This window comes from Pezoporus wallicus, unplaced genomic scaffold (assembly GCF_028554395.1).
Source record: "Pezoporus wallicus isolate ANWC-B61680 ecotype Strahan unplaced genomic scaffold, APGP_CSIRO_Pwel_v1 contig_5935, whole genome shotgun sequence".
Lineage (NCBI taxonomy): Eukaryota > Metazoa > Chordata > Aves > Psittaciformes > Psittacidae > Pezoporus > Pezoporus wallicus.
Window position 1 is genome coordinate 1,658,288 of NW_026637215.1, and position 22,954 is coordinate 1,681,241.

Genomic DNA, 22,954 nt, shown 5'->3' on the forward strand with positions numbered 1-22,954 from the left:
AAACAGCATATTAATTACGAAGCAAACAGAGCAGCTGCTCTTGCACTTTAAAAATGCGAGCAATGTTTGTGTTTTCAAACTAAAGCACTACAGAAAGTGGTTTTATATTCCTTATTACTTGCTGTCTGGCAGCTTTGGTGGTTGTAAAGTGTATTGTGAGGAAATGGGGCCTTAATTTTAGCAGTTGGGCATGTAATAATTGCCAAGTGGATTCTTACTGTTCGACATAAAATGAAAGTATTTATCATAGCAAGTTGAAATTTACATCTGTGTTTAATGGCTCAGGTCCTGACCTGTGAAGCTTGGGTATGATTAATAATTCTAGGTAAATAGTACTTGTTCAGCAAGTCCTACTCCTGCATCTACTTGTAGACTGTGTTTGGTAAGGAGAAGTGCAGATAGGAGTCAGAGGAGGGATACGCTGCGTCTGTCAATCTTGGTGTTGATTCTGAGTAACTTTTGCCCTGTGGTAACAAACTGTACATAGGGAAAGCAAGTTCTTTTAAGACAGATGGGAAATTAAAAGAAATGAAGGACAGGCATGGAAAAATGCCATATGAGCAATATATACCTAATGGAAGTTTCTCGGGACATGCATGATTGCAATAATGTTGGATATATGTCAGAATTCTTCCTAGAAAGTTGGAGAGTTAGATGAAGTAGTCTTTTGCATACTTGCTATTTTGGTTGAAGGCATCTGTATGAGGCAAGAATTTGGGGTTTAAACCTTATTCGTTTGGTGTAAAAAGGGATTTTAGTTTTAAGAACCAGGGATCTTTGCTATGAAATTCTGTCCTTGGCTCTTTGCCCTTAATCGTACAGTAATGACCTGTCATATCACTGTGTATGAACCTCTTTTATCCAGAAATTCTGGAGCTGGCTACCTTGGTGTGGTGATAATATTTGGAAACATAAATCGGTAACAAGCTGTTGAAAGTTCATCTTTTTCCAGTTACATAAAATAGGCTACAAAATCACAGTTTGTTTTCTAACATCAAAGAGCAAAAGAGAAAAGTCCCTGCTACACACTACCCCCCTCCCCCAACAGTACACAGAAATGTGTAGGGGTTTTGCTTCTTTTAGGTCTCTGACAAACTATTTCTTGAGAGCTTTCAATATCATGAAGGATACTGTGGATCATATTGTATCATTTGACTGGTAGAAAACTGATTGTAACCTTTCCAAAATCTTTTCATAAACAGTTGTATCTCAGTAATCAGATCTGTTCTGTTTTAATGTCTGTCTAGACTAGGTTTCTTTGGGATTTGAAGTCTTTTGCTGTAGTGATTGATTCTGGAGTGACTTTATTGTAACTTTGATTCTAGAAAGGACCTGAAAGAGTTTTGTGCATTCCACTTTTTTTTTCCCCCATAAGTTTGCATGTAAATAGCACTTTTTTTGTTCCTGTGTTCATAAAACCATAAATATGATTTCTTGTTGTGCATCCAGTTTTTCATTGGAGGTGTGTGTTCCTTAGAATTAATGATAGTTCCAGTGAGTAAGTATCATGTAGTGACAATGGTGCAGGTATGTGGTTTTCTCAAAAGCCTTTGTTTTCTTTTTTTTCCAGATGATAAAATATGGTGTAATTAGCACTGATACCCTGATTGATGATTTACTCCACTGGAAAACCCTCTACGTGGCTGGACGCCTACAGAAGCCGGTAACTGTCGGTCTCTTCAGTTATCTGCCTTGAAATGCAGGAAATCACAGGGCTGCAAAATTATCAGTTGTAGTTTTAACTTTAACTGTTAAGGATCTGTGCATCAGAACTGAACAAATAACCTGCCCTGATTTAGGAGTCTAGGCCTAGAGGGATCATCTCTCAGAAAGGAAGTGAAATGTTGTCCTTAATGATATTCTGTGTTCTATGGAAAAAGTCCACCCCCAAAGGTAATCACAGTTTTCTGCCTGTAGTAAATCTCAAATAACTGGACTATGTTAACTCCAAGTCCCTTTCATGTTTAATGCCATATTTACCTTTTATAACAAATTATAGGAGTCACCAAAATGTAACCCGAGTAATGGAAATCTTTAGAGATGAAAGCTGCTTTGCTGTTCAGTTACTGTCTGGTTAATTGTGTGAAAAAGTCTGTAACTGACTGAACCATGTGTTAAACATGTTGGGTTTTCTCCTCCATGTTTGTGTCAAAAAATGAGGCCTCTACTTTTCAAGGGAGCCTGACTCGTGCTTTCAGTAGATGGCAGCAGTGCTAAGCCCTTCTTCAGAGGAGAAGGGGGGGAAGAACTCTGTTCAAGCCTTATAACAGGAGTTAATTAATGCTTTGAACTTAATATTTGAGGTGAAAGTTTGCATAGATTGTCTCAGCACTACTGGCTTTTCTGTGTCTCTGGAGACCTATTACAGCATGATACAAGTTAGAACAGCTGTTACCTTTATAAAGCATGAAACTTAATACATTGAGAAAAATAACTGAAGGAAGAATTCTGAATTTCACATTAACAGTGAGTAGTGACTATTTATTTTCAGTGTAATTGCATTTTTCTGCTGCCTTGCTTTATTTTAGGCTTTTTCATCTTCTTCATACATATAAATTGTGCTTTGTATCTTTTGATTAAGTTCAGCGGGAGTATGTACTTGCACGAGAAGGTGGAATTAGGTATTTTGTTTGATGGCTAACAAGACAGCAGAGATATATTTGTGCATATTTAATAGATAAAAGAAGAAGAAATCGGTCCAAATTATTTTCCTAATGCTCAGGGGAGTTTGCATTCAGTAAAGACTACAGGACTTACAGAAGGGGTCTGAAAGAATACTTGGTGAATGTTTAAACTGCCTCTTCCTGTAGAAGCTATAAAATCACTAACTGGGATTTTGAATGCTACACCATATTGGCCAAAAATGACCAAATAATTTGTTTAGCTCTGTGGTATGGATGTCAAATGTCTGCTGGTTTTGGCTTTGCAACTGATTTGATGTTTGATATATATGTTATAAGTGGCAGTGATAGAAAGCTTGCTTTACCCCCTGAAAAATATACAGTAAGCCTCTTTTAGAGGGATCACAGGGTTAGGTTTGTTTTCTGACGCATTATAATCTCTGACATACCATTTACCGTTTGTGCCAGTTCTAGGCACAGTTGACTGAAGCCAGATTAATATTGTTTAACAGTTTGTTTGGGAATTTTCTCCTCACTCTTATATAGTAGAGGAAGAGCTCAGTGCCTTTCTGGTGTTCCATTACAAAGCTGTCACTCTGAGTGAAAGCTATCCAAGATATTCTAGCACATGAGCTAAAACATTTGCTCTGGATTGAAAATCTTGGTTTAATTTTCACTGGAGGTTTTGTTTCTGTTAGAAACTGGTTGCCTCGACCAAGTAATCTTTCCAGAATGTTTGGCAGAATAGATGGAGTTTGGAATTGCCACTTGGAAATGCTGACTTTTCTTCCCAGGCTTCTTTGTTTGTGTTAGAAGTTTATTGGCTTTTCATCCTGTATGGTATTTCTAATGCTGATTAGCTAAATTCCCATTTAACTCTACTGAAAAACTGAATAAACTTAGGTTGTAATTTCATCATAGCTGAGAGGTTTCCTTGGCTGCGAAGCTGCCATACCTAAAAAGTAAAATAAATAAGCACAAGTGACATATAATTCCTTTTCAGAGGAAGAAGATTTTAAAAAGCATATGAAGTGTTACTGAATCTTTTGTTCAACATAGCGTGTAACAATGGCTTTGGTGTAAGCAGCTCTATTTACTGTTGTTCTGGAGCAACTGTGAAGAGAAGGAAGTGTTTAATACATTGAAGTGAGGTGAGAAAGAGAGGAGTATGAATGGTGTATAGAAATATCTTGTATTATTTTAGAGAGGTGGTGGGAGGTTTGGTTTTTTCTATCCTAGAATTCCCACGGAGGAGTGGCAGAGCACAGTTTTGTTTACAGATATTTTCCATTGTCCAAAACTGTAAAAACATCTTTTGAAAGAGAATGGAAAAATCCTGTTGTGATATTTAGTAGTGTGGATGTGGCTAACTGGTGAATTGCAATAGTGCTTTTAGCATCTTTTATTCGATAATGATACTGGGTTTGTGTGTTTTGTTTGTCTGCAAGTATCTTTGCACATGTCTGCAATTTCTTGTCTGTCAATTTTGGAGCAGTGAAGGTAGAACATTTCCATCTTTAAACTGCTGGTTTACTTCACTAAGGCAAGTCTGCAGCCTTCCATGAGGAGGAACAGCATCTTTGCTGAGTTTCACCTTTGGAAAAGCCTGTAACTGTGGTGTTTTAAAACTAGTTTGTACCTTGCTGTTATTTCCAGGGCTAGCCTAAGGTATAAGGAGTGGGTGGGCCTGCTTAGGGTGCCACAGGCTTCTCTCCTGTCTTTCCTTAGAGTTTTCTTGTGGCAGCAAGTTACGAAAGTACGTGTAAGTGAATGAGGTGGTGAGATTTTAACTATTAGTTTATCCTCTTGAGCAGTGTGTCTTGTTTGTTGGGACTTACTTGAGCAAGTCTGCATGCATTTAGTAAACTCCCATGGTTTTCAAGGAAATAAGATTTACTCGGGGCAGATGAATCTATCCTATTTTAATGTGTTTGAGCATTGTCTTCATTCTGATGCTAAAAACCACAAAATAACTTGCAGGAGAAGTTAGGAAGAGTTCTGAAATGTTTGCTTACACAGTGATCTGTGTTTTTAAAGTGAAAAACGAAGAAGGGAAAACATCCTTCAGAAATCCACCTGGGACCAATTCCAGACTCTCACACAGATTTGATGTTAGGCAAACCCGTGCAGAACGATTGGAACGAGCAGCCTGTATACTGTTGCATTCACCATCACATCAAAATGAGATATTGTTCCTAGTCTTATCCCTCTTAAAGTACTTCATAATTTGAAAGTATGTTTTGAATACTGTATTGGCCAGCCATGATGTTGCTTTGTCAACGTCCTTTCTGCCACAGGAGTTTTGTGTAGCCAGTATGCCTGATTCTCATACTTTCTTCACTGAGTCTGGGTTAGTTGTTTTTTTTTGTTGTGTGGTTGGGTTTTTTTGTTTTATTTTTTCTTCATTAACAAAGCATATACATTCATAAAGGAAAATACTTACCTTGAAAGGATACCTTAGCTGTTTCAGGTTATATCTGGGGGCAAAGCTTCAAGTAATACTGCAGCTAACCTGTGTGTGAATGGGCCTTAGGGGAGGAAAAGCACATTGGATATGTTTGTTAATAACTGCCAGTGGGTTTGCATTTTAAGATATTCTAGAGTAAACAAATGTTAAGCTGCCCTTTATAAGAAGACAGTATTGCTCAACCAGAACATTGAAAGAGACAGGAACTCACAACATGGAGGTATTCTTTGGAAGAGTTGTTTCAGAAAGAGCACAATTAGCTATCTTGTAAACCAGGCTGACTTCATCTGTCTAATGTTCTATAATAATGTGTGTCTATATTCAGTTCTTACTGAAGACCTGTTTTTTATTTAGGTATATTTCCATATCCCAGGTGACTGAATTCTGTAGTGGGTCTTGGAACAGTTTGTATGTTTCCTGAATACAAACTTTTCCTTGTGGCACGTAAACGCTCAACTGCAGTGATCTTCATGTACTTGTGAAGCTTCCATTGAGTTCATGTTCTGCTCATGCAAAGTGCAAAATAAAGAAATAAAGCTCTGCTGCTTTGGGGAGAACAACTAATGTCTGACAAACTACTTAAAGCATGCGACAGAAGAGTCCTCTGTTAGAAAAAAGAACAGAATACAGATGAATGGGAAAACCTCTCTCATTTTCTGTTATTCTGTTCTCTTTCAGTGTGATAGTGGTCTTTTCCTTATTGCATAATCACATATGAATTGTTTCTGTTAGTACATTCATGTTTACTGTTTGATTAATCTTAAATTTATGACTATGAAGAGGTGAATAGCTCTTTAGGGATTTGTTAGTGGCTGTTGCTTATAGCAGCCCTTTGTAAAAACAGCCTTTTGTAGCAGGCTGCTGAACTGTTAAGATCTCTCCCACTGTGTAAATACAAGGGGACACTATTATTTTTTGTACCAAAATAACAGGATCTAATCTTAAATAAATTTCTGACTTACTTTCATGATGGATTGAATAACATTTCTAGGTCCATCTTCAGTAGCACTTCCCTGAAGTCTTGCTTCCAATGACTCTGCTTTTTCAGGTGAAAATCCTGACACAGAATGAGAATAGCAAGCTACAAGCTGCTCTTGTGAGCAATCTGAAGAGTGCAGTCACAGCAGCCTTTCTCATGTTACCAGAAAGCTTCTCAGAAGAAGACCTCTATACGCAGATTGCAGGACTCTCCTATACTGGTTAGTATATGGTGTCTGATGTCACTGAAGAGAAAAGCTGTAGTTGAAGCTGTTGTAACACAGTAGGAATTCTAATACATAGTAAGTCATCTGCTCTCTTGCTTTGGGCCTGCACTCTTGCATGCTTCAGCAACTGTATTTTAATGCTGTGTTTCATAACAGCTTGGTAGGACTAATTGTGCTGATTCATAGAATGCAGGTATAGGTGCATAAGCAAAACCTTATGCCTGCTTGATTTATGAACAGCTAAGTATGGGTGATGGAAAAGGGTGGAAAATATTTTTTTTAATGTTTCAAAACTTTGGCAGAAATGTCTTACCACTCTCAGTGTGATGTTGATTCATCTGATAGCCTGACCCATACTTTATCTCTTACTTTCTGAATGTGCTGTGTTTAGGCTTCTTTAGTAAACTTAAATAGGGGAAGTTCAGGTTCGATATGAGGCAGAAGTTCTTTACTGTGAGGGTGGTGAGGCACTGGAATGGGTTGCCCAAGGAAGTTGTGAATGGTCCATCTCTGGCAGTGTTCAAGGCCAGGTTGGACAGAGCTTTGGGTGACATGGTCTAGTGTGAGGTGTCCTTGCCTATGATTTTAATGTCCTTTCCAACCCAAAGCATTCTGGCATTCTGTGATCCAGATTATGATCCTCCAGTGTACATTTAACACTCACCTCCTCATTCGTATTTGTTCACTTTTTTTTGTAAGAGAATTCTCTCGTTTTGTTATGAGATCAGTATGAATTTCTAAGGGAAAAAAAAAGTAAGAAATTACTCCAAGCGATTCTTCAATACAACACTTGATTGTGCTGAGAGCGGGCTGGCTAAAGGTTGCTAACTGGGGATGTTTGGAACAGGGCTGCATACCTGCCTGCCTGAAACTTACCCAGGAATGTCATTAGATTCTTGGTGAGCACTGCTGACCAAGATACACTTTTTTTTATATATCCTCCCAAAACCATGGGAGATCAGTTACCATGCTGTAAGCTGAAATTGGCTCTGCTGTGTGAACAAAGCTAAAGCACTAATTCCCAGTTGGGAATGTTCAAGAAAGACTGTTGGTAACACTTTTTTTTTGCTGCCGTTTTAGTTAAGTCTTTCAGAGGCTGTACTAGTAGGCAAAACTGATTTTATGGGTTACTTCAATCTGTCTCCTTGGAAACTGCTGAAGAGAGTTGCTCATGCTTTAGTTTGGAAAATGTTTATCCTTTTATTTTTGTATGTTTTTGAGAGCAGTGAGTCAGTACTGCTTCTATGGGAAGTGTTTGTTTTGTGGCTTGGCATAAATTGAAATAAACTCAGTGATGTAGCAAGTTGCCACCTTGCAACAACATTTATCTCCTGCATGTGGGAAGTAGGAAAATGAATTGATTCAGGAGTTTGTTTGTTCGTATGTGCTGCACAGAGCCTCTACCTCCTGGTTGGTAACCCTGGAAGCTACCAGGGTAGCACCCAATGGAGGTAGATGAATGCTCTATCACAGACTGTCTTTTAACTTACTCTCTTTGAAACTTTTCAGTCATTTATCATAAAAGGAAATGTAAAGGTCAGTAACCGGTGTTAAAAGGAGCTGCTTTTTGAAACTAATAACCAAATAGTAGGGTGAAAAGTTGATGAGTAAAAGATGATACTGTGATCTTTCCATGACACCATTAGCAGGTACTGCCCTTGAAGTGCAGAGGCAATGCAAATTACTTTCTTTCAATACTGGAAAATAGAAGGTTATTTGTTTCTGGATACAAAGACTTGGGGCTGGTCCATTTGTATATTCTGTTGAAACTGATGCATGGTTCAAATACAATTACTACCTCTTTCAAGGTAGATTTTTCTTTTGTTGACCAAGGGGTAATGTGGACACATGGGTTGATGATGGTACAGCACACAAGAGGGCACATAACAATTCTGAGTCTTATTTTCTGTGCTTGAAGGTATTTGAATAGTATTTTTTGGCTGTTGGAAGGTGAACCTGGTAGTGGATTATATAGGTAGAATTGGAAAATAAAGTTTTAGACTACAGCTTTTTACTGTGTTTGTTTCTTTTATATTCTTTTTGAGTTTCCATTTTTTCCTAATGAATTAACTGTTTCTCTTTTCTTGACTAGGTGATTTCAGAATGATAGTAGGAGAAGACAGATCGAAAGTGCAGAACATAGTGGAACCTAATGTTCCCCATTTTCAGAAGCTGTACAGTAACATACTACAGGACTGCCCTCAAGTGGTATACAAGCATCATCTGGGAAGGCTAGAGGCAAGTGTTCTTCAAAACATTTTTAAAACAAGCAAGTGGAAGTGCTTTATCACATTGACAGAAGGCAGGAATTCTATTGTACACTAAGAGCAGTTGTAGTCACTGTACTTGCTGTTTGTTATGTTTCTGTTTAGTTAATTCTGCAAGCAGAAGACTTGCCTTAAATACCAGTCTCTGCATATGTAGTAACTACTGTTCATTTTGTTTGAGTATGGGCATAGAACTAGAGCCCTAGCAAGGGAACGAGAGAAGATCATTTTAAAACGCATGCTCTAATGACTACCATATGAAAACACCAGTCTAGGAAGTGCTGAATAAACATATGGGTTGTGTTAAAAAGATCAGGCTGTAACTTAGAGGTGCAACTTCTTAGAGCTGCAATCAGAAACTGCATCTGACAAAAAAAACCTAGAGCGCTAGCTATGAAGATCAGTTGACTAAACCCAGATGAAATTCTGGCATTATCTTTAAGTACCCATACTAAGCCATTTTTTCCCTATTTTTTGGGAAACAGGTATCCAAAACTACCAGTATCTTGAATTCCACCTTTCTGGCATAATGTGTGTGATTGCAATTAGGGGAGAGATGCTATATTCAGGGGTTCAGTAGCAGTTTTTCCTCTTCCAGTATTCATGTCCGTGTGTGGATACTCAAGTGTGATACGCATTTCAACGTGAAGTTACAGGTAACATGGGTTGTCTCATGGATATGGTATCTCTTCATCCTCAAGTTACCTTGGTCATTATCTCCCATGTGTCTCCTTTTAGGATGTGTCTTTAGAAACTGAAGTTCAGATGGAAGCAAGCTTGAGTACAGTAAACAATTTTACTGCAGTGCTTTGGAGTACAGCGTAGGCAAATCTATTATACTGCAGCTGTCTCCATGTTTTCTTATCAGTGTGCTTTTGAACAGTTCAGTGGAAGAGCTATTTACATGGCTTTTGAAAAGAGTCAGTAATGCTTTGTCGAAGGAAATGGCTAGTTAGGTTAATCCCTGTTGTGATACCTTTAAACAAATCCTGGTAGCATACAACTGATAAGTTGTTGAATAATAAATCTGGCCATAATTCCATAGTAGTCATCAAAGCTGTTGATTAAATGCCATCATTTTACTGTTGATTTTGAGCAAAGTGCTTTAATATGTTATTCTTCGCACCTTGGTTTATTGTTGGCAGTTACCCCCCATCTGAATAGGATAACTGCTATCAGGAGTGCTGTTTGATGCAGAACAGAAACCTCTTCTCCAAGCACACATTCTCAGAGTTACAGAGAAAATTCTTTCTTAAAAGATTCCTCAGAAACAATTGAAGGCAGACACTAGCTCTTACAGTTCTGGTTCAGGCGTGGATTCCTCCCACATAATGTTAAGAGGCTGCTCATTGTCGGCTCCCTCTGTAGTCAGTGGGTGATTCATCTGGATATCATTTTCCCCTCATTGACTAAAGGGAGTGTATAGGACAGCTAGACTCCTGTCTGATGTCTCCATGAACTGTCTAAAACATTGTGTGGGAGGAATTGAGCTCTTCATGTTTTCCTTCAGTTTTGGAGAGAGCTGCTCCTTTATGCATTTTTCAGTATTTGTGCTTACCTGGTGTATAAACATGTACAGGCCTGCGTGCTGGTATCCTTGTGTTCAAAACGGGGTCACTGTATTTCTGACTTAGATTGGAAAATGTGGAATGAATGTTTCCTTCACATTATAAAAACCAGATGTGGTTTGAGTTTAAAGCAGAGAAAATGTTTTTCAAACGAAACTTGAAGTGTGTGTGTGTGCAGTTTGATTATGTTCAGGCAGAAGAAGCTGAGCTAAGTGGTCTTTTGGGAGCTTTGTTTTTCTCATTGTAGTGTACTTATATTTCCGAAGGAAATTGGATAGAGCAGAAATGATACAGTTTCAATGAAAAGTTGCTTGCAGAGGCAGCAAGATCATATGTGTACATTAGTCTTCTCTGGATGAAAATCAACATCTTTGCAGTGAGTTAACTTTTCAGGTTCAGAACTGGGATACTGCATTTCCCAGTGCTTGGGAAGTTTTCATTAGCATTGTCAGTGACTCCTCAAAGTGAAATGGATCATCTTCTGGGAGATATTTATCAGAGGTCAGAGACAGTCAAAAGACTTTTCTGACTTCTTTGAGAAAGTGACTTTGCTTTATTAACACGGGATGTTTTTGCTGTTTTATTTTTTCATAATGTTCAGATAGATAAAAGTCCAGAAGGACAATTTGCACAATTGATGTCTTTGCCAAGGACTCTGCAACAAAAGATAACTTCTCTGGTAGACCCTCCTGGGAAAAACAGAGACGTGGAAGAAATCCTATTGCAAGTTGCCCATGACCCTGACTGTGGATTTGTGGTACATCAAGGTAGGTCTAGATCAGTGCCTGTAATCTCCTTTAAGACATGACAGATTTACAGATCCATTGTATATTTTCTGCTGAAATAGTAGCAAATAGCATTCCTACTGATACAGAAAGGTATGTTTTGGTTTAGTCCTGAAAGAAGTAGTCTTTGGGTATTAATGTGGCCTCCTTAGACCATGGCAACAATCCGACTCTATTTGGGATGTTTACATCTTTAGGATTTTATTGGCTGGCATAATTTCAGCTAAATACTAAGCTATATATATATCCTACCAGTCATACGTTGCGATGCTACATCCATTTTCTGGCTTGCTGACATTCCTCTTCCCAGTCATCATGGTTAGCCCAGCTCTGGCAGAGAGCTCAAGCTTTGAAGAGAAAGATTGAGGTGTTTCTCACCATCACAGTCTCTCTGAGGCAAGATTATGCTGTACGAGCAAGTTAAAGCTAAAGCTGCAAACATCAGTGTTTTCTTATACTGAATTAAAAATGGAAACATTCGGTGCCTGAAGAGTCCTTTACATCCTTAAAGAACTTGACACATCTTAGTTCCAGGTGGACAATTTTGCAGGCTCCTTGGGCACAGGAAAAATTCCCTGGGTGCCGGAGAGCCACTTGACACTAGCCAGCTCCTGAGGGAGCTCCTGAGCGTTGCAGTGCTCCACTGAGAGTACAGGATGAATTGCACCTTGACATCAAGGTGTCCACCTTCTCTCATGTTAAGTCTATGGCAGCTTCTGTGCTGCTATGGTTGGACTGCAGCAGTAATGTGACAGTAGCTGAACCTGGTAGCAGGAGCTGCAGTGTTGTGAGCTGCAGATAGTTTTCGAGCTCTGAGTTGTCCACCCTGAGAGAACTCTCCTTGCAGCTGTGTTTTGGTGGGGTATCGCAGGCAGGGCTGTGACTGTATCCGTGCACTTTGTACTCTTAAGAGAAAAAATCAAAACCCCTCTTTGACTTTTATGTCCAAAAGATTTTTCTAATTCAAGAATCTAGATAAAAGGCAGGACAAGCCATTTGGTAATCCCACAAGGCAAAGTTGGTTACTCAAGCTGAATTGCATTGTCCTTAGGTATTTTACTAGCTCAACATGATTTGTTTCCTTCCCTTCCCTACCCCCCAAATTATTTTTTGATGGAATATTGTGTTCCTTTTTTAAATGGATTTCCTGAAGTTTTGTTCTTCATTATAGTCGTAGATTTGAAGGAATTAATATTTGAAATTATAGTCTACACTCTGGTTAATGCAGAATAACTTTCAGTTTGGAAGGGCAGCTCAGGGGCTGCCTGCGTTTTTACATTTCTGAGTCTGTAATAATGTACAGTTTTGTACAGTTTGTACAGTTTTTACATTTCTGAGTCTGTAATAATGTACAGTTTTGTACAGTTTGTACAGTTTTTACATTTCTGAGTCTGTAATAATGTACAGTTTTTGTCACAGTTTTGTTCTGCACATGGCAGTCTGCTTTACAGATGTGTTCGAATAGATAAAACCTGAGGCCTTTCAAAAAAGTTTTCATGTCTTATATTCTATTCCATTAATACTTAAGAACTGCTGGACAATGAGAACTGAATGTGCCACAGTGCAAAGTGCTAAACCAGCCTTATCTCCAAAGCTGATAACTGAAACCAGCCAGACAAGCACTGCACAATACAGGCATCTCTGCTTGATCAGAGAAGAGCAAAATGCCGATTTCACACTGAAGTAAACAATGAGTAGAATTGGTTCTGCTCTAGAAAGTCAATATACCAGCAGTTAGATGAAACTATTCTGGATGCCTTGTGACTAATCATTTTGGTAGAGAAATAGTGGGAACACTAAATAAATTAATTAGATTAATTCCTACAGGTTATCTGGTTTAATATTGATTTAGGGCTTTTTCTGTATGTTATACTTAAAAAAGCTTAAAGAATTTTTTCAATTAGTGTGACAAAGCAGAACAGGTTTAAGTGTATGTTTTCCTTTCAGGCTGGATTTATTATAGAAGTGGAAAAATGTTTTAACTTTATTTGCATATGTTGGAGGATAAAAAAAAACAACCCACGAAACTCTGAAGATGGGTAACATCTGTGTGCTTTTCTGTCTGCAGGCATTTCAAGAATTGTGAGATCTTCCAGTGTAGTGCAGAGTGCTAAAACCATACTAACAGCTGGTAAGAACAAGTGTGATTTCCATCAACATAGGCCTTCTGATTTCGCAGAGTAAAAATCATAAGGCCCCAAGACTGGCTGCAAGAGTTTAGAGAATAAACTTTTTGGGTGTCTAATTGAAAGCCCCTGGAAAATAAAGGTAATGTTTAAAGCAGGAGCTTTATATAACTATTGAGAAACTGTAAAATGCCAAAAGGAATTGGAGTCTATATGACCCTTAAACAAAACCGTCCAACAACCCCAAAGTAGCAAAAAACCAGCTTCTGACTTCAGTTTCATTTTATATGTGGGCCAGATTTGGCTATGTGCATGACTTCTGCTCTGTCCGTATTAAAAAAAGGAAACAAAATACTTCATAATTCACTCTGGCTTTCTATGTGGGAGTGGATCCCTAAATGATCAGTGCATGGTATCAGTGTGTTATGTAGTCTGTAAGATTATTTCATCATAAAATAAAGGAGGGAATGAGTTTTGAGGGAGAGAACTTTGATAGGATCTGATGTTTTTGTCAGGCTTGGAAGACAGGTCTGTATATGAAGACTTCAGGTGTTCAAATACCAGAGGTATTTGAATACTATACTTGGTGAGCATTGGATATTACTGTAACTCTCATACCTCACAATTAATCACTTCAGAAAAAAGACTTGAATATTATAAAGTCAATGAGAGGGAAGGTTAGAAGGGAAAGAAGACTTGCCTGTGTAGAAACTAGGAAATGGGAAACTAGGGATGTTTTTCAGCTATCCGGGTCTTCTGAACTAAATGAAAGTTACTGCCAGTTGCATAGCTGGAGCTTCATCATTTTTTCTGGGTTCTGGGATATATCTGACTTTAAGGGGACCTGATTTTTACAGTTTAAAAAGCTGAAAGCGCTGCAGCTCCATTTGAAAGAAATACTTGAGACCTAAGCCTTCATTTTCTTAAAACTGATCAGGAGCTACTCTGAATCCCTGTAAAGTGAAAACTCCTTGCATGAAGCTACTCAAATAATTTTCTGAACTCATTCATACCTGTTCCTAATTCTCCCACAAAAGCAATTATATACAAATGATGCCATTACTGGTTTTAAAAGCAGCTGTATAATTTCCTACTGAGCAGTCCTTAAACCAGACTTCTACAGGTGCTCTTCCCTTCCCATTTAGTATTAAAGATGGTTGCTCCATGTTACACTTCCTACCTCCTTGTAAAAAAACACCAGTTGCAGTATTCAGGACTGTTAGTGGTCTGCTGAGTAAAATAAGCAGGAGCAATTGTACTTTTTATATGATTCTGTTAATAGTCTAGTTCTGGATTAAAACTTTGTTTGGTAGCTGGAGGAGACTAAGGACTTAACTCCACTTGAGAAAACAATTGTTTGTTTTATATGAGTTAGGCATATTGCAAGTATTAATTTCTAATTGTAAGGTTTCCAGCCAAATAGCTGACATTTTTCTTCTAGGATTTGTTGTCAAAATTACCAGCTAGTGGTCAAGACTTCTTGTATCATAACATGCCTCTTGTAGAAATGCCACCTTGTAACCGATCTGTTTATAAAACCATGGTGAGTAGATTTTCTAGAGTGAAATAATTGGAGGGAAAGGTCAAAGACAAAGATATCACATAATCCCAGACTGGTTTGGGTTGGAAGGCACCTTAAAGCTCATCCACTTCCAACCCCTGCTACAGGCAGGGACACCTTCCACTAGAGCAGCTTGCTCCAAGCCCCTGTGTCCAAGCTGGCCTTGAACACTGCCAGGGATGGGGCAGCCACAGCTTCTCTGGGCACCCTGTGCCAGCGCCTCAGCGCCCTCACAGGGAAGAATAATTATCCTGTTGAATTTGGTGCTTGTGGAAGTCAGGAGTCTGACTGACCCATATAGCAAAGCAGGTTGTGTGTAACGGCAAGAGTATGAATAAAAACACATAAGCTTTGTCAGATCCTTTATGCTTCCCTCTGTCTGTTCCCATAAACAGAAAATCACCTCTGAGAATTGTTAGCTCCTTTTGTGTGTCACAGGGTAAATCACACCCTATATCATTACTAGGACTTCGGGGGCCTCAAATGCATCTTTTAGTAGGACTTGTAATTTTCACCATGTTTTCTACTTTGTGCATCCAAGAGAAGGTATTTGTGAAATGCCTTTTCTTGCCTTGAAAGTCTTAACTGCTTTTTGATTCACATGTTGTGGTGCTTTTTATTTTTTCCCTTTAAAACAAACTCTAGTAGTCCTCTAATCAGCCAGCTTCATAGAGTAACACAGTCAAAACCCATGTTGTTCCTACTAGTGCATTTTTTGCAGTTTGATGCTGGTAGAGCAAAGTGATTGTGATCCTTTGCCTCAGCTACAAGCCAAATTTGAGCAAGGATGCCTGGGAGAGGTGTTCTGTTACTTTTAGCATAGTTTAGCTTTGTTTATTTTAACTGTGTTTATGCACTTCTGCAAGTATCTGGCCAAACCCATTAGCAGCAGAATTCAGGAGTGATCCTTTGGGGGTACTCCAGATGATGTGCTGAGGGAAATGAGTTAGATTTGGAAAAGGACCATTTCTGCCATTTCCTAAGCTCTGGATGTCATTTGATGAACACAGAGCTTGCCTGTAGGGTCACCTTCCTGAGCCACCCTGCCTGGAGAAAGGGAGTCCTGCAGCTTCAGATGGACCAGGAGCATCTGTGACATGGGTGCTGCACCCAGGGTGAGCGTTGCCTCCCCTGCTAGTTCAGGAACAGCCCTGCTTCCCAACAGGCCTGTGTGTAGGCCTCGCTAGAGCTGCCCCTGCTTCACTGCTGGAGGTGGATGGAAGCACAGGAATAGGGCTTTTGTAATCAAAATCCCTACATTGTAGTGCACATCAAGGAAGAAATGAAATTTAACTGACCAGGCACATGACCTCAGCATTCCATCAGGTGTGTGTTGGTGTGATCGGCCCTGGGATGGAGGAGGGATGGGCTCCCATGGGGTTAGGGCTTGGTCGAAGCTTTTTGCATGTTGTTTGTGGGGATTCTTTTAATGTTTCTCTCCAAACATTTCTGATCGAGTTTATGTTAATTCTCACTGTATCCTCTGGTGATGTTTTCTCCCAGTTTCTTATTGTGAAGCTTGGTCACTAGAGGGCAGGCATTAATGCTGAGCACCTCACTTTGCCATTTCCTGGGGCTCTGATCAGCTCCTGTTCGTACAGATACACATGTACACAGACAAAACGTTGTGCTTCCTACGCTGAAAGTATTTGATTGACTCATGAAAGGAATGTGTTTTGTAGGAAAGTATTGAATTTTAAATGTAATCCCTAAGGATGCTGCATTCCTTTCTTCAGTCTTTAACCAACTCTTGTCTAATGTTCTGTTCCCCTAAGACTTATTCTCACGCTTTCTAATAGAGATTTTAGGAAGAGTATTATGGCTCTGTCCCTCTGTGCTGGTGTAAAGAATAGTTGCTAAAATAAGAGAATTATGAAAGATATTCTTGAAATCAGTGGCTCCACTAAATAAGCTCTATTTTTTCTTGCTATTCCTAGTAACTGTACAAATACTTTTGTCCTGTGTCTGCTTTCAAAAGAATTAGTTCTTACTGCATGGCCATCATTCTTTTTGAAATGTAATGGGAGGACACAAAATGATTTCCTTGGCTGGTTATTTTATCAGCAACAAGAGCTAGAACAATGCCTACTCTCTGGTTGTAGCATGATAGCCCAATGTACAGCCTGTTAGTAAACGAAATGTTAAATGGGCAGTACTCATTGCGGAGATGGCATGCTGTGTATTAACATCACTGTCAAGGAGCACAAGCAAAATAAAGAATTTCAGCCCATTTAGGAGAACCTTTTTTGTCTTTCTCTGCCAGTGTGGTTTTAGAGTTGAGCTCAAGCTCTGTGTTTTTGTTTGTTGTTAAATGCCCTATTTAGTTTTTGAATATGTGCCTGTGCATCTCTTCAAGTCTGTGGTGGGATTGCCTCTCTGTTTCCCATTAGGGATGGCACCATCGCTTGATTTATTTTCCCACATAGCCATAGTCTGCACAGTCTTTGGGAACTAACTCTGAAGTTCTTATATTTAGCTCCTCTGAAGGAGACGTTGAACTTCTTTAGCTTAGATTTCTTCTTTGTGTCTTCCTAGAGGAGTGCTGCAGCCTTGAAAATTACTTGTAAATAAGATACTATGCATTAAAGCGTCAGTTGAAGCGATTGTTCAGGATGCTGTTAAGTTAGAACAAACGCTTGTAGCTGCTCTGAATAACACTAGTTTACTTAGAATTGGGATGTTAATATCCTGTGTCTTTAAGGGATTTTTTTGAACTATAAGGAGGAGGTTTACATACCCAATATTCTGTGTATTTGTGATAGCTGCTGTCTTCATCATCTGCCGGAGCAGATACTGCATACACCACTGCACTGTAAATGTTTAAGAGGTTTGCATGTGCATGAAACACTAACAGCATGTAACTGTTTGCCTCCACATGCCAGTTCTTCAGCAGTATGTGCATTAGTTTTTCTTTTCAAAAGGAAATACAGAATATCGCAGCCAGGCATATCTATTGGGAAACTGTGGGGGACTTATAGCCAAATTAATGTCTTACAACACTGACGCTTCCAAAAAAACGAACATGGATCATTAAGTAAAACCAGATACAACTGCTGTTTACTCTGAAATGCTGTGGTCTTGATTCCATGTGCATTAGGTCTTTGTTCTGTAGCATATAGTGGAAAAATCTAAAGGGGGGGTGGGGGGTGGGGTGGAACCACCAAGTCATAGATTCATAGCTGAAGTAGAAAGACATTTTCATGTGGTCCAACTGCTTCAGATGCTGAGACTGCACCATAATTGCAACCATTAACTTTTACTACAGATGTGACTCATCACCCTGAGGGCTGCTTTAAGAAACCAGCTGTATGTACAGATCTGTATTTTGCTTTGTAGCCTGATGTGCTAGGGCAGAAATGTAAGCATTTATTACATAAGGCTCTGGTGGGTGGAGCTGAGGCGAGTGCTCCCTGCAGGGGGAAAATATGGAGGAGAAAAACCTCTTTATGTGGAGCTGCTGCAAGAGGCAGGGTAAGTTGGCAAGCTGATGGAACAGGCTGACTTGCAGGCTGCAGTGCCAGCACAGTTAATTACAGTCCTGCAGGGCTGTATCAGCTGTCTCACTGTTGATTTGCCACATGCTAAACTGCGCTTCCAGAAGTACACTGGCTTCGTTGGAACAGCAGAACATTGGTTCTGGCAGAGCAGCTCCAGCATGTGAGGGGCTGTATCCTGCAAGGATAGTACCTAGGAGAATGGACGGTAAATTCCAAAGCTGTACACTTACATAGTTTTAACTTTGGAGATTGGAAGCACTTCTCTCATTTATGTGCTCTACCTGAGCTCGGTCTGGCCTTATTCTGCAGCTGGAATTCTTGCAACTCTGTGCAGTTTTAATGCAGATAATGTGAGGTGCTTCAAAATTTACATGATTATTTACTTGTTAGTTGAGATGCTGTAAAGAAAAGTCCATTGTGAGTTCATTAGCGTGCTTACTTTTAGCAAAAACCTATTAAATATAGGGAAGTTTGAGCTTACATATGGGATGCACATGTTGAAAAGTGAATGTATGGATGATTCCTTACAAAAAGTACAGTTGAGTTTGTTTAAATTGCAATTAGAGACAGTGCAAAACTGATCATGTACAGCATATTTGTTGTGATAGGCTTTTTGCTGTCCATCATGTTCCTTCAGAAATGGAGCATGCACTTCTCCTTATTGCTGCATACTCATTTGACTTCTTGTGACTCTAGACTGCTGATGCTGAATGCATCTTAAAATACTCAGTGTTAAATTGATTACTTTCTAAGGTCTTTTCAAAATCAAATATTATCATACCCTTTCCCCACCCAATAAAATGTCCAGTGCAGCAGATGGCTAAACTTGGGTCAGAAGATCTTCCCTTGTGTTCTGTGGTGTCAGACTGTGATTTTTGGCTACATTGCTTTTCTGCACTTTTAGCAAGTTTTGTCAGGCAAACCGTGTTCTATTGAATATAAGAAGGGTTGCAGTTAAGTAAAACAAAGTATACTTCTTAGTCTGTGCATGTAAGTGTCAAAATGAAAGCTGTTTGTGCAGCATTAAGAACTTGCCTTTTCAGTTTTGTTTGTAAGGGTGTGATTAGACTGTTGTAATCTGGAAAGTCACTCTGTTTTTTTGTTCTGGGGTGATTTTTGTTAATCAGAAAAATCTGGAAGGAGGAAAACCAAGGAGCTGCACTGATTCGGATGTCCGAGCCCTGTTGAAATGCCAAGACTAACAGCATTTCAAGTTTCCAAATACTAAACGACTAAACCCAGCAAAAGGCTCCATCTTTTTACTCTCTGTCTATAAGGGAAGGCTCATCTCTGGTAGAACTTCAGCAGTGTTTAAGGGTAAACCATATAAAATTGTGTAGGAATCATCCTCAGTCCCTTTCTGTCTACAACTTGGAAAAGCTTGGGGGCAGTGACTGCTGCAAAATCCTTCTGTAGCTTTACTGAAACTGAGAAATGCCTTCCTTCATTGTAAGCCTAGCGTAACAGTGTGGTACTCACCAGAGCTCCCTACTTGTGAGCTAGTGCAGGGTGGTGCTGGAGCATGACAGCTATTCTGGCTTCGCTTGAGGTTTATTGTAAACAAGAGACAGGCAGGTTGGTTCGAAGCAAAAGTGGTCCAGGCAACATCCATGTGGCAGGGTATTCACACTGGTATATTTCTGATACTGGCAGTGTTGCCAAATTCCAGTTGTTCGTCATCATCTTGTTATTTCCAGCTCTTTCAGTTCACCTGTGTATATGCCTTATTAATCTGGTTTTCCATACCCATCATCGTTTCAATATTATCTAATTTTACCTAGGGACACAGATGTCATTTTGTTACACAAGTCAGGCAGTTCTGTTCTCTTGCAGATATGCTGCTATTCTCAGTTATGAAATGGTAGCTGCCATTAGTTAGGATGAGGCAATAACAGAATCTTCAAGGAGGTTATAATGTACTTCACACCTCATTGAAACAATTTGATTTCCACCTCAAGAGTCAGCAACACATATCCTGTGAAAAAACTCATTTTTTTTTTAACTCACAAGCCTTTGCAGAGCAATGCTCTGGGTTGGTACATTTCATCAAGATGAGCATCAGCATGATGCTTCTGAACTCTTGTGTAGAAATGCTCTACAAGAAGGCAGTCAAGTGCCCGATGTATAGCATCAATCAAGGCTAACTAAAATCTGGTTAGCAGAAGTTGTCGAAGTAGGATTTGGAAGTATAAAGCTTGTTGTGTACCAGTCATGAGGAGTTTGCTTGTGTTGCTTGAGAAGACTCTTCTTTTGTCTTGGTTCACCCTTCTCTCTCCTTCCCCTTTATCCCTTCAGTAACATTTTGGCTGCACAGCTGTAGCACAGCTGTGGTTCTTGATTAGGCCTCATCTATCTACAGCATCTGGTGGTGGGCTTCTGTCTTAAGAGCCAAAAGGCTTCAAGAACTTGGTGGTTTTCACAGACGTGGCCAGCTCATTAACCTGCACACCTAACAGCCTGGATTTCTCTGGAGAGTCCTGCTTGGGTCCTGTGGTGGAATATAGTCTGTCAGGTTGGTGGTGTCTGTTACCAGGCAAGAGTAGAGCCTGACAACCTATCTAGCAGTAGGTCAGAAAAGACATGGAAAGCATCACATACTGGTTTGGTGAGAGTCTGCAGCAGACAGAGGTGGTTTAAAACCCTGCCTGTATTTAGCATGTAAGAGTTTTATCATTCTGTACATTTGCTATACCTTGGTCATTGTCTATACAGTATGCTTGTATGCACCGTCGTCAGGCCTTCAGAATGAAGCCACCCTACTTTGCATGCCTTGATACTATGAAAACTATTTTTCTGTGTCATTATTCAGTGTTATGAATGTGACAAGAAGCTTGTTTGCATGTCTGCCTGATGGATTAGGCTGTCATTCTTCTAGGGAATACTTAATATAGTAAGAACCTTATTTTTGGCAATCTTATTGCAATCTTATTACAATCTTATGTCTCTTTTTGGTGTTCTGTTTTTTAGGGGCAAAGAAATCTGTAACTTACAGCATGAAGAAATTATATAAAATGACAAAGGGATGGTTAAGGAAGACATCTTGAATCTTGACATACTGTGTATGGGTAAATAAATGGTACTTTTTCACTAAATACTTTGCAGATGTTGCTTTGCCTACTTGAGAAGATGGTGTATTTAAGAAGTCTGTTTGAATAATTTACATGCTCAATTTTAGTACTGAAAGAGGACTTTTGTTAGTGGGGGAAGGTTCCATGGTGATAGGGCAAAGGAATTATAGTCTGTAAATACTGTGATGAATTCTCCTGTACACTATAGCTTGGATTTTCAGAAATCAGGTTGTACTTATGAATTAAAACCCAAAGCCACTCCTTTTCTATGCATTGCTAGCTTTATTTTCCAAGGTACCCTCAGGCTCTTTCAAAATATTCACTGTCCCAGGTTTAGTTCTGCCAGGGACGTGTGGAGCTGGAGTCCATTGAGTTGTAAGTAGATATGAAACTGTCCTCTTAAAACACATTATTTCTTCATGTACAGGTTCACCGTTAGGATTCTTTTGAGGATGTTTACTGGGTGCTTCTGCAGGGTGGACTTCAGGAAAAGTCAGGGTTTTCCCAGATGTGTGACACGCTGAATCTAAAAACCCTTGGCCATGACTTTCAGTGTGAGAAAGAGTGTTTGAAATGAGAGGCTTGTCGCATATCAGATCTTTTCATTCAAATTGGATGTTCCTTTCCCGAGACTGAGAGGACAACTGCCCAATTCATGGCTAAGCATTGCCAGAAGTGTCCTCATTAGAAGGAAAGTGACCTTCGGGAGCTACTTAAATGGATTAATGAAATGTGTGTTGTTTGGCAGAAGATTCTGAGTCCTTTAAAGTTTATGAACAAAAGTACCTATTATTTAATTGATTCCTTATTCTTGTTTTCCTGAAAATACTGTCCACAAAGATAACATTTGTTCTCCCTTGCTTAATTCAATTAGCTAAACTAAAGAAAACTGGATTTGTACATAACATAGTACATTAAACATGCCGTTAAAGAATGGACATTTCTGGCAGTATTGATGTGCTGGAGCACAATAAATCTGGAGCATCTGTTGTAAATAGAATATTTCTTGCCCTGAGTTGGGTGGGCTTGTGGATTTTGGATGTTTTTCTCAATAAAATAAATGGAGAGAACATTTTACTTGTGAGAGTGTCAATGCAAAAAATAATTGAAAGGTAAAAAATGGAAATAAAATGTACCATTCCTGATCAGCATCTCTGTATTTGTGGTGTATTCTGTGATCCATAGGGCCATCTCTCAAGCTACATTTGTTTGAGTGATCTACTTTCAAAAGAAAATATTGGGATAAAATTGGCTGCTAATGATTTCCAGGGAGCAGTTCAAAGCCTAAATTTAAGCGAGAAGACAGCAAATATATTATCGTGTGTAACATGACTCAGGCTTTCTGTAATCACAGGGGACCTGTTAAATATCATTTCTTACATATTTGAGTTTCAAGTGGCAGAATTTGAATCCAGAGTCAGGAAATGTGTCCCTCTTCCTCTCATTTTTTTTACTTTCTTGGAAAATACTGTTACTGTTCAGTAGTAACTTTCTAAGGTCACAGGCAGATTCCTAACACGTTGCATTATCTGTTGATGGTAGATCTAGAATTTGTAAGACAAATCCCATCAAATGCCTCTTTTCTGATAGTAGGAGGCTGATTATCCTTATTATGGTGGCATATTCTGCATAAGAAGTGACTTCAGCTAGAGAACGTTTGTATGTATGTACAGCACTAACACTCTCTGTCAGTAAAGAGGCCAAAATCCCCAACTTGAGAAGTTTCTATTATAAGAAATGGAACTAGTGAATTGAAGCCACTGCTTAAATTAAATTAACCTTGGGTTTT

General features: G+C 39.2%; 1 protein-coding gene across 8 annotated transcripts in view; it reads left to right on the forward strand.

Moving 5' to 3' along the window:
* The window catches only part of TAMM41 (TAM41 mitochondrial translocator assembly and maintenance homolog), a 32,174-nt gene that overhangs the window by 1,751 nt on the left and 7,469 nt on the right, over nucleotides 1-22,954 (forward strand). For 3 of the 8 annotated variants that reach the window (XM_057404228.1, XM_057404235.1, XM_057404230.1), the window contains exons 3-7: nucleotides 1,571-1,663; nucleotides 6,137-6,287; nucleotides 8,386-8,535; nucleotides 10,734-10,895; nucleotides 12,982-13,044. In XM_057404228.1, coding sequence (XP_057260211.1) covers nucleotides 1,571-1,663; nucleotides 6,137-6,287; nucleotides 8,386-8,535; nucleotides 10,734-10,895; nucleotides 12,982-13,044 — 619 coding nt within the window. Of the gene's footprint in view, nucleotides 1-1,570; nucleotides 1,664-6,136; nucleotides 6,288-8,385; nucleotides 8,536-10,733; nucleotides 10,896-12,981; nucleotides 13,045-21,064; nucleotides 21,190-21,592; nucleotides 21,864-22,350; nucleotides 22,372-22,954 lie in introns of those variants that run through there. The other 5 variants (XM_057404234.1, XM_057404232.1, XM_057404233.1 and 2 more) reach the window with 5 other exon arrangements.